Here is a 12057-nt window from a genome sequence, read left to right on the forward strand (position 1 = left end):
TTCAGATAGGGCAAGAGTCACTATTAGAGAGCAGAAACATCTTTGTGACATCTTTGTGACAGAACTGGCTAGATCACTCTAGTAAAATAGCTCTTAATCCCAGCGACACAGGCACCTCTATCAGCTGGACCTCTGAGCCACCCAACCCATTTACACAAAACTGCAAGGCAAATGAATTCAACAGTAAGCAGAGATGGGTGGCCCTGGCCTTCCTTTCAGCTTCCTCTATTCTGCTCTTTTTGACTTTTCTTTTTAATTTATTTTAGTTTCTCTTCTTCCCTTTTTTGCTTTATCTTCTTTTGCTCATCCCATTCTTTTTCCTCTTGAAATCAAATTGTTTAAAGCCTACCACCCTACCTGCACGTATGAACATAACATTCTTGCCCTAATATATTACGGGGCACCCTAAATCCATCAGCACATGTTACAAAAACTTTATGTGGCTAAAGGTACATTAAAAACTGAGAAATCTGGGGGGATCTGAGTGACAAAGTATACTATTTTTGCACCTGTTTTAAGGTTTGATATTACGGCTATGCAAAAAGTTATAAAATAAAAATTCTAAAATTAAAGTTAAAAAAGGCACTGATAAGAGATCAAAATGTACGGGTAATAAAAAGAATACAGAAGAAAGGACTTAAAACTTACATCAACACGGAAGTCTTCTAACCTCTTAAAACTACAGAGGTATTCCTGAAGTTTTGGGTCAACGGACTGCATCTTAGATTGAGAATATTTTAGATAAGCCCAAAACTTTTCTAGTCCATAGAGCTGACCTAATAACAAAGAAGAATATACACTATAAATTATACATAATTTTTAAAAAATGATTCACATTGAACATGATCCTACCGGTGATTTGGGGACAAACCTTTTATCTCCCAATATACACCTTATCTACATCCTGAAAATAAGACATACCATGAGTTAACAATAACGGCAGCTAACATTTTAACATTTTTATTGAGCATTTGTTATGTAACAGGCATTGTTCTAAGTGTTTTTTATCTACGTAACTAAATTGAACATACACGACTGTAAGACAGGTGTTCTTGTGTATGTTACAGGTGCAGAAACTGAAGCTAGCAAGGCCAAGGAACTTGCCCAAGGTCACACAACTACTAAGTACAGTGAAACCTGTGAGAGCCGGAACTGGCCAGGACTGCCTTGTTTCTCCTGGTCTCACAAGTTTTCTGCCTCTGACAGGATGCAGTCTTACCACTTTCTGTCACTCTCTCTTAGTAGAAAATATTTGAGTTTTCCTTCTCTAACAGGTTTCCTCCTTACACAGGTTTCACGCAGGTTTTACTAGTAGAAATGGGATGCTGATTTAGGATCCTGCCCAGGCTCTGCTCTTAATACCTGTGCTGTTCCACCTTTCCAAGCATGCCTGCTGATGTTACACAGCATTTTCATTTTTACTAGAACATCAGTGAGTAGCCATGTTTCTCAAGAGGACAGTGACAAAATACAGCTCCATAAAGGAAACACTCGGGAGCAGCTATTTTCTAGCACTTCACAGAAAGGGCCTTCTTACTGTATTGTCACCATCCTTCATCAAGAACCGTAAGAGTGGCCTCAAGGTCTTAAATGATCTGTTCTGAAGAAAAAAGTTATTCCCTCCCTATAAGACTTAGCCTTACAATTCTCAAAGAGAGTAAGTGTTTTTATTTTTATTTTTTACCAGATTCGTAGTCTTTTTTGGTTTCTTCTTGGAAATCCTTAAAAATTTCTTGTCTGAATTTTTTTTCCAGTCCATAACTATAAAACCTGAATAGACATTCTAATCCATACCTGTGGAAAGTAAATAAAAGATTTATAATCAAAGTTTTGTTATGACAATGCAATATCTCATATGGAGTACAATGGATACAGGTATACATGTTATATAAAAAAAAAAAACACTGAAAAATAAATTTTTAAATGTAAGTAATTTTTAATATGCAGACTTTTTATGCTGAGGTGGTACTTAGTAATCTATAGCTGGCTTTGCTGTTTTTGTTGACTCAGCCATAGCACCTCATGAAAGTACAGTCATGTGTTGCTTAACATCCACAACATATTCAGTGAAATAGGGTGTTATGTGCTTTGGACGTTGTACGAGCACCCTATTATATACAGGCAGTGCCCAGGTTATGAATGTCTGACTTACAGATAACTCGTACTTAAGCATGAACTGCCATAAAGCCTATTATATTGAAAATATGAGTTAAATACATACAATTGTTCATAATAATGAACACATGCAGTACTCTGTGTGCCTTGGAAATGTTTCTTAAGTGCTATGTCCACTACGTCCCATTCTTCAATTGGGATTTCTGAACTCTATTAGGTTACTAGCTCAGCTGCTAACCAAAAGGTTGGCAGTTCAAGTCCACCAGCCATTCTTCAGAAACCCTATGGGGCAGTTCTACTCTTTCCTATAGGGTCACTACGAGTCGGAGCAAATCAACAGCACCTAACAACATTACAACCTTACAGGATCAGGGATGTATATGTGGTCAGGCTTGCCCGAATGGATGTTATGCAGTGCTTGACTGTATAGGGGACCTGCAGAATGAGAGGCAGCCCTTGGACAGCTAGAATATAGCTTCTTCAGAAGGACAGAGTATCTCTCCTTATTATTTCTGAAGAACAGGTCAAAAACTGAGTAACAAATGAGGAATATTTAAATGTTTCCCAAACCAAGGTTTATAATGGTGCTTGTACATGGTATTAAATACTCTCGAGCATAATCTTCACTCTACATCAACGCCATATTCTTTTGTCCTGAATCCTAGGTGTGGTTGGTCCACTCAACTATAATAGGACAAACCTAATTAAATAGCTCGTAAGAGGCATTCTTGCTTTTGTGTAAGGTATGATTAATATCAGATATTTTGCGAAAAGAATTGTAATCACTAGATAAATCAGAAAGCAAATTTGTTTTCTCCTGTAACTACCTAGAGAACCTGAGACAAGCTGTGGACAGCTGGCCAGCAAACCACATGGACTCCACCTTCAACTAATGGCAGTAAGCAGAACCTCTGAGTGGATAAGGACATTAAGACAGCAGAAAAAGGACCATGTCTAGCTGACTCAACTAAAAGATAATACTTGTTGGATAAAGCCATTTTCCTTTAAAAGTTCATGAGTCATGAGAACACTATTTTCTTAACTCACTTGCTCTTAGTAAAGCCATGTTGTGAGCTGCCCTATGGAAGGGCCCACGTGGTGAGACACTGAAGCCTCCTGCCAATAGCTACATGACTGAGCTTGAAGAGAGGATCCTTCAGCCTGAGCCAAGTCTTCAGAAACTGCAACCCTGTCCAATACCTTTACTGCAACTTCACAAGAGACCCTGAGCCAGAAATCCTTAGAAATCGTGCGAAAAAGTTTGCTATTTTAAGTTGTTAAATTTTAGAGTGATTTTCTGTGCAGCAATTGCCCTAATATAGCCCCCCCTCCAATTCTCTTGTGCTACTTTCACAGTTCAAAATCAGGGTATTTCATTACTAGGTGGCTATTATTATTATTGTTATTAAATTCCTTCCAAATAATAAAATATTACAAAATATTTGACCTGTAATTTTCTTTTGCATCTTCCCAAGCAAGTTCTCTAAATTCCTCATACATTTTTTTATTGAAGTGATCTCTGAGGAAAAAGGACCAGAAACGAAAGAGGGTATTCATTTCTTGGGACTGGCCAATTCCTAAGCGTTTTCTCTCTGGAGAAAGTTAAAATAATAAAAGAATTTTTTTTTTTTTATTAAGCATACTTTTTAAAATCAAGACAATAGACATTTTACACAATTTAAAACAAAGAAAGCTGAAACACATTAATCCTCAAAATATATCTAGGTTTTTTCTAAGCAAAAGACAAATGTTAATCTATTTTCTGACTCGCTGGTCAAATTTTAGGGGAAAAAGCTTATTTTAGAATACAAAATTAAATTGTAAACATTTGTCACTAGTAACATGAAGAATTAATTTTATTAACATGTTTAGGATACAAAACACATGAAGAAAGAATATATAAGAACATATTTACCTAAAGTAATTAACTATGTTAATATTAAATGACAACTTGAATTTTTTAGAATTATATTTTAATTTTAAATACAGCTAAGTAAATAATAGGCATCTTACCACTTAGGCACCTTCGACGATACTTGTGGTAGACTTGTTGGGTAAAGCCATTTTCCTTCAAAAGTTCGTGGGAAGGATGCTGGAACTTTGGGAATGAATGAGGAGTACATCCATAACTTCCCACCAGTGCTGCACCTTCTGAAGGTGAAGTATTTGAACTGCTGTTTGAGGAGGGGGGAAAAAAGCCTTCAAACTGAAATACCAAGAACCAAGTATTTAAACCATTCTGCAGTAGTATTTTCATTACAGGGAGTCTGAGCAATAGAAAGTCCCTGAAACTTTCCTAAATTAATTGCATACAAATCTGTATATGAAGTGCTATTTATGCTCGACACATAGGTAAATCAGAAGTTGATGAAATGCATAGTCATAAATTCTCAAACTAACACAATAAGTAAAATAGGTAACTGAATAGCTTATTCCTCTTCCAGATCCGTTATTAATTTAGTTGAGAGTCGTTTATGGTTTGCTTGTTGTTTAATTATAGTACTGGGGAAATTTTTAATTTTCTTATTTCAAGTAATTAGGCTGATGATGTAAACTGAAAGAGTAGAAACGACGGATGAGGTCTGGCACAAAGATAAAGGCAACAATCTCATTCTCTGAAAGATGTACATACAATTCTAGTTTTATATCAATTTCATTTCTGAAATGCTTCCTAATTCTGTCTTTTCAATTTCAACTGCGTGTCATCATTCAAATCTAGGCCTTTCTCTTCTTTCACTTGAAATAATTAGGCTTCTTGTTTTCTAATCTACCTCCTCTATTCTGTCATCAAAGTGATCTTCCTGTCACTGATCTAAATTAGTGGTTTTCAAAATGTGGTCTGCGAACTCCTAGATGGTTCCCAAGAACCTTTCAGGAAGCCTGAAAGATTAAAACTATTTTCACACTAATACCAAGGCATTTGCCCTTTTCACTGTGTTGACATTTCTACTGAAGATACAAAAGCAACGGTGAGAGAGGGAGCCAAGATGCAGGAATAGACAGACACTTCTGGCAAGCCTTCTTTACAACAAAGACCCAAGAAGACAAGTGTGACAAGCTGGGAGCCCTGAGCATCAAAGGCAAGCTTAGACAACGAACCGAGGGGCAGCAGGAGGAAGAGACCGTTCAGAAGTGGAGAGGAGTTACCAGACCTGAATCGCGGGGAGCCCTTCGGCACCATTCCCGGAGCGGTAGCAGTGGCAGGCTGGTACTAGCATTCGGCCACAGTTTCCTCAGGGAGAAGCAGCCAGCCACACAGCCTACTCACACCTCCGGGACCAGAGAAGAAAGGCGCTCTACGCAAAAGCTAAGTACTTGCGAGTATTTTACCACACCCCACCAACCCCACGCCAGCTTCAGCGGCTGAATCCCTGGGCCTGAGATAGGCCCTGTTGAGCACCTAGAGCCAGCCTCCCAGCCTTGGGGAAGGAAAAAATTGGCAACTGGGGGGAAAAGATTATTTGCTAGCTCCATTAACCAGAGAAGCTCAGGACAGAAGCGGCTCCTGTCCAGGCATAAACTATCCGTGGACCTTGAGCACCTTTCCCTTCTGCATGGACCTGCGTGGGCCTATTTCGGGTGAATAGGTCCTTGTTGGCAGACTTCAACCATTTCAGCTGATTGAGAGGTGGGTGTTTGACGTTTGACATTGCTTTGCCTATAAAACAAGGTCCTCACCTACCCACATCAGGGACCTAAGGACTGGTAGCTCCACTCAGGTCACCCAGCCACCCACGACAGGGGTCCAAAGATAACTGGTACCTTCCAGGCCTCACTACCAAAAACTTTGGGTGCCCATGGTCCATCTGCAGAACCCACCCACTAGCATGCTCTAGGGAACAGGGACATGTTTTCCTCAGAGACACTTGGGGGTCAGTTCTCAGCCACCTGACTTACTCAGAGTGTGACCCCCTGCTGCAATCAGATACCGGTATATATGGCAATCACACCTGCACCTCTAAGGCTGTAGGACAGAGCCTGTACCACACACTTGATGATCAGCTACTTGGAAACCTGAGCTGAATTCATACAGGAAAACTGAATGGACTCCTAGACTGACATACCTGATAACAGCTCTAGACAGCTGGGGACAGGACACCAGAGCTCCAAAGGTGAAAATAATCAAGCTAGCTCACTCAAGCAACCCACAGGGGTATACCAAAATAAAACAAAGCAAGAAGCTACAACACAGTAAGCAAGCATAAACTAATACAATAACTTATAGATGGCTTGGAGACAACAGTCAATATCAAGTACATAAAGAGAAAGACCATGATCACCTCAACAGGCTCTCAAAACAAAGAATCCAGGGATCTTCTAGATGAAAGTGCATTCCTGGAATTACCAGATGCAGAACACAAAGTTTAATATACAGAACCCTTCAAGACATCAGGAAGGAAATGAGGCAATATGCAGAACAAGCCAAGGAAAACACAGATAAAGCAACTGAAGAAATTAGAAAGATTATTCAGAAACATAATGAAAAATTTAATAAGCTGGAAAAATCCATAGATAGACAGCAATCAGAAATTCAGAAGATTAACAATAAAATTACAGAATTAGACAACTCAATAGAAAGTCAGAGGAGCAGAATTGAGCAAGTAGAAGCTAGAATTTCTGACCTTGAAGATAAATCACTTGGCACTAATATATCTGAAGAAAAATCAGATAAAAGAATTAAAAAAAATGATGAAATCTTAAGAATCATGTGGGACTCTATGAAGAGAAACAAGGTGATTGGAGTACCAGAACAGGGAGGGATAACAGAAAATACAGAGAGAATTGTTGAAGATTTGTTGGCAGAAAACTTCCCTGATATGGTGAAAGATGAAAAGATATCTGTCCAAGGTGCTCATCGAACTCCACATAAGGTAGATCTTAAAAGAAAATCACCAAGACATATTATAATCAAACTTGCCAAAATCAAAGATAAAGAGAGAATTATAAGAACAGCTAGGGATAAATGAAAAGTCACCAGCAAAAGACAGCCAAGAAGAATAAGCTAGGACTAGTTGGCAGGAACCATGCAGGCAAGAAGGCAATGAGATGACATATTTAAAAAATTGAAGGGAAAAAATTGCCTGCCAAGAATCATATATCCAGCAAAATATGAATATGAAACTGCAATTAAGACATTTCCAGATAAACACAAGTTGAGGGAATTCATAAAAACCAAATCAAAACTACAAGAAATACTAAAGGGAGTTCTTTGGTAAGAAAATCGATGATATCAGGTATCAACCCAAGACTAGGACACTGGGCAGAGCAACCAGAAGTCAACCCAGACAGGGAAATCCAAAAAAACAAAGCAAGATTATTAAAAAAAAAAAAAAAAAAAAAGCCGAAAACAGGGAAACAGCAGTGTTATTACACAAATGAAGACAACATTAAAATAATAAAGAGGGATAAAGAAATGTAATCATATACCTTCTACATGGAGAGGAAGATACAGCGATATAAAGAAATAAAAGTTAGTTTTAAATTTAGAAAAATAGGGGTAAATAATAAGGTAACCACAAAGGAGACAAACTATCCTACTCATCAAAATAAAATACAAGGGAAAAATACAGACTCAGCAGAAACAAAATCATCAACAACAAATATGAGTAAAGGACAATATATAAAGAAATCTACTCGGCACATAAAATTAAGTGGGAAAAAGAAACTGTCAACAACACACAAAAAAAGACATCAAAATGATATCACTAAATTCATATCTACCCATTATTAACCTGAATGTAAATGGACTAAATGCAGCAATAAAGAGACAGAGAGTGGCAGAATGGATTAAAACAACAAGATCCGTCTATATGCTGCCTACGAGAGACACACTTTAGACCTAGAGACACAAACAAACTAAACCTCAAAGGATGGAAAAAAAATATCAAGCAAACAACAGTCAAAAAAGACTAGGAGTGGCAATATTAATCCTTGACAAAACAGACTTTAAATTAAATCCATCCAAAAGGATAAGGAATGATTAAAGGGACAATACACCAAGAAGATATAACCATATTAAATATTTATGCATCCAATGACAGGGCTGCAAGATACATAAAACAAACTCTATCAGCATTGAAAAGTGATATAGAGAGCTCCACAATAATAGTAGGAGACTTCAACATACCACTTTTGGTGAAGGACAGGACATCCAGAAAGAAGCTCAATAAAGACACGGAACACCTAAATGCCACAATCAACCAACTTGACCTCGTAAGACATATACAGAGCACTCCACCCAAAAGCAACCAAGTATACTTTCTTTTCTGTGCACACGGAACATTCTCTAGAATAGACCACATATTGGGTCATAAAGCAAGCCTTAGCAGAATCCAAAACATTGAAATATTACAAAGCATCTTCTCTGACCTTAAGGCCAAAGAAGTAGAAATCAATAACAGGAAAAGCAGGGAAAAGAAATCAAACACTTGGAAACTGAACAATAACCTGCTCAAAAAAGACTGGATTATAGAAGACATTAAGGATGGAATAAAGAAATTCAGACAATCCAGAATGAAAACACTTCCTCTCAGAACTTTTGGGACACAGCGAAAGTGGTGCTCAGAGGCCAATTTACATCAATAAATGCACACATATAAAAAGAAGAAAGGGCCAAAATCAAAGAATTATCCCTACAACTTGAACAAATAGAAAGAGGGCAACAAAAGAAACCCACAGGCACCAGAAGAAAACAAATAATAAAAATTAGAGCTCAACTAAATGAAGCACAAAACGGAAAAACAATTGAAAGAATTAACAAGACCAAAAGCTGGTTTCTTGAAAAAAAAATCAACAAAATTGCTAAACCACTGGCCAAACTGAAAAAAGAAAAACAGGAGAGGAAGCAAATAACCCGAATAAGAAATGAGATGGGCAATATTACAACAGACCCAAGTGAAATTAAAAGAAACATAGCAGATTATAGAGTACAGAAAAACTGTACTCAAATTTGAAAACCTAGAAGAAATGGATGAATTCCTAGAAACACACTACCTACCTAAACTAACACAAACAGAGGTAGAACAACTAAATCGACCTGTAACAAAAGAAGAGATTGAAAAGGTAATCAAAAAACTCCCAACAAAAAAAAAGCCCTGGTCCGGAGGGCTTCACTGCAGAGTTCTACCAAACTTTCAAATACGAGTTAACACCACTACTACTAAAGGTATTTCAGCGCACAGAAAAGGGCGAATACTACCAAACTCATTCTATGAAGCCACCATATCCCTGATGCCAAAACCAGGTAAAGACACCACAAGAAAAGAAAATTATAGACCTATATTCCTCATGAATGTAGACGCAAAAATCCTCAACAAAATTCTAGCCAACAGAATTCAACAACATATCAAAAAAATAATTCACCATGACCAAGTGGGATTCATACTAGGTATGCAGAGATGGTTCAATATTAGAAAAACAATTAATGTAATCCACCACATAAATAAAACAAAAGACAAGAATCACATGATTTTATCAATTGATGCAGAAAATGCATTTGACAAAGTTCAACACTCATTCATGATAAAAACTCTCAGCAAAATAGGAATAGAAGGAAAATTCCTCAACATAATAAAGGGCATTTATACAAAGCCAACAGCCAACATCACCCTAAATGGAGAGAGCCTGAAAACATTCCCACTGAGACTGGGAACTAGACAAGGATGCCCTCTATCACCACTCTTAATCAACATTGTGCTGGAGGTCCTAGCCAGAGCAATTAGGCTAGATAAAGAAATAAAGGGCATCCAGATTGGCAAGGAAGAAGTAAAGGTATCTCTATTTGCAGATGACATGATCTTATACACAGAAAACCCCAAGGAACCCTCCAGAAAACTACTGAAACTAACAGAAGAGTTCAGCAGAGTATCGGGATACAAGATAAACATATAAAAATCAGTTGGATTGCTCTACACAAACAAAAAGAACATTGAAGAGGAAATCACCAAATCAATGCCATTTGCAGTAGCCCCCAAGAAGATAAAACACTTAGGAATAAATCTTATCAGAGATGTAAAAGACTTATACAAAGAAAACCACAATACACTTCTGCAAGAAACCAAAAGAGACCTACATAAGTGAAAAAACATACCTTGCTCGTGAATAGGAAGACTTAACATTATAAAAATCTCTATTTTACAAAAGCAATCTATACATTTAATGCAATTCTGATCCAAATCCCAACGACATTCTTTAATAAGATGGCAAAACAAATCACCAACTTCATATGGAAGGAAAAGAGGCCCCAGATAAATAAGGCCTTACTGAAAAAGAAGAACAAAGTGGGAGGCCTTACTTTACCTGATTTTAAAACCTATTATACTGCCACAGTAGTGAAAACAGCCTGGTACAGGTACAACAGATACATGGACCAATGGAACAGAATTGAGAATTGAGACATAAATGCATCCACATATGAGCAGTTGGTATTTGACAAAGGCCCCAAAACAGTTAACTGGGGAAAAGACAGTCTTTTTAACAAATGGTGCTGGCATAACTGCATAGCCATCTGCAAAAAAATGAAACAAGACCCATACCTCGCTCCATGCACAAAAACTAACTCAAAATGGATCAAAGACCTAAATATAAAATCTAAAACGATAAAGATCATGGAAGAAAAAATAGGGACAACATTAGGAGCCCAAATACATGGCATTAACAGTATACAAAACATTATAAAGAATGCAGAAAAAAACCAGACAACTGAGAGCTCCTAAAAATCAAACACCTATGATCATCCAAAGACTTCGCCAAAAGAGTAAAAAGATTACCTACAGACTGGGAAAAAGTTTTTAGCTATGATATTTCTGATCAGCGCCTGATCTCTAAAATCTACATGATACTGCAAAAACTCAACTACAAAAAGAGAAATAACCCAATTAAAAAATGGGGAAAAGATATCAATAGACACTTCACTAAAGAAGACATTCAGGTAGCTAAGAGACACATGAGGAAATGTTCACAATCATTAGCCATTAGAGTAATGCAGATCAAAACTACAATGAGATTTCACCTCACTTCAACAAGGCTGGCATTAATCCAAAAAACACAAAATAATAAATGTTAGAGAGGCTGTGGAGATATTGGAACACTTATACACTGCTGGTGGGAATGTCAAATGGTACAGCCACTTTGGAAATCGATTTGGCACTTCCTTAAAAAGCTAGAAATAGAGCTACCATAGGATCCAGCAATCCCACTCCTTGTAATATATCCTAGAGAAATAAGAACCTTTACACGAACAGATATATACACACCCATGTTTATTGCAGCTCTGTTTACAATAGCAAAAAGATGGAACAATCAAGGTGCCCATCAATGGATGAATGGATAAATAAATTATGGTATACTCACACAGTGGAATACTACGCATCGATAAAGAACAGTGAGGAATCTGTGAAACATTTCATAACATGGAGGAACCTGGAAGGCATTACGCTGAGTGAAATTAGTCAGTTGCAAAAGGACAAATATTGTATAAGACCACTATTATAAGAACTTGAGAAATAGTTTAAACTGAGAAGAAAACATTCTTTTGTAGTTATGAGAGGGGGGAGGGAGGTAAGGTGGGAGAAGGGTATTCACTAATTAGATAGTAGATAAGAACTACTTTAAGTGAAGGGAAAGACAGCACACAATACAGGGGAGGTCAGCACAACCGGACTAAACCAAAAGCAGTTTCCTGAATAAACTGAATGCTTCGAAGGCCAGCGTAACAAGGGCAGGGGTTTGGGGACCATGGTTTCAGGGGACATCTAAATCCACTGGCATAATAAAATCTATTAAGAAAACATTCTGCATCCCACTTTGAAGAGTGGTGCCTGGGGTCTTAAACGCTAGCAAGCAGCCATCTAAGATGCATCAATTGGTCTCAACCCACCTGGATCAAAGGAGAATGAAGAACACCAAGGACACAAGGTGATTATGAGCCCAAGAGTCAGAAAG

The 12057-nt window shown here is 37.6% G+C and overlaps 1 protein-coding gene across 3 annotated transcripts in view; it reads right to left on the bottom strand.

The window, feature by feature from the left end:
* The window catches only part of LARP1B (La ribonucleoprotein 1B), a 149496-nt gene that overhangs the window by 2106 nt on the left and 135333 nt on the right, over window positions 1–12057 (bottom strand). For all 3 annotated transcript variants that reach the window (XM_049885340.1, XM_049885338.1, XM_049885337.1), the window contains 4 exons: window positions 4129–4289; window positions 3563–3707; window positions 1685–1794; window positions 649–776 (listed from right to left, as the gene is read on the bottom strand). In XM_049885340.1, the coding sequence (XP_049741297.1) occupies window positions 649–776; window positions 1685–1794; window positions 3563–3707; window positions 4129–4289 (544 nt within the window). The remainder of the gene's footprint in view (window positions 1–648; window positions 777–1684; window positions 1795–3562; window positions 3708–4128; window positions 4290–12057) is intronic.

This window comes from Elephas maximus, chromosome 5 (genome assembly GCF_024166365.1).
Source record: "Elephas maximus indicus isolate mEleMax1 chromosome 5, mEleMax1 primary haplotype, whole genome shotgun sequence".
NCBI lineage: Eukaryota > Metazoa > Chordata > Mammalia > Proboscidea > Elephantidae > Elephas > Elephas maximus.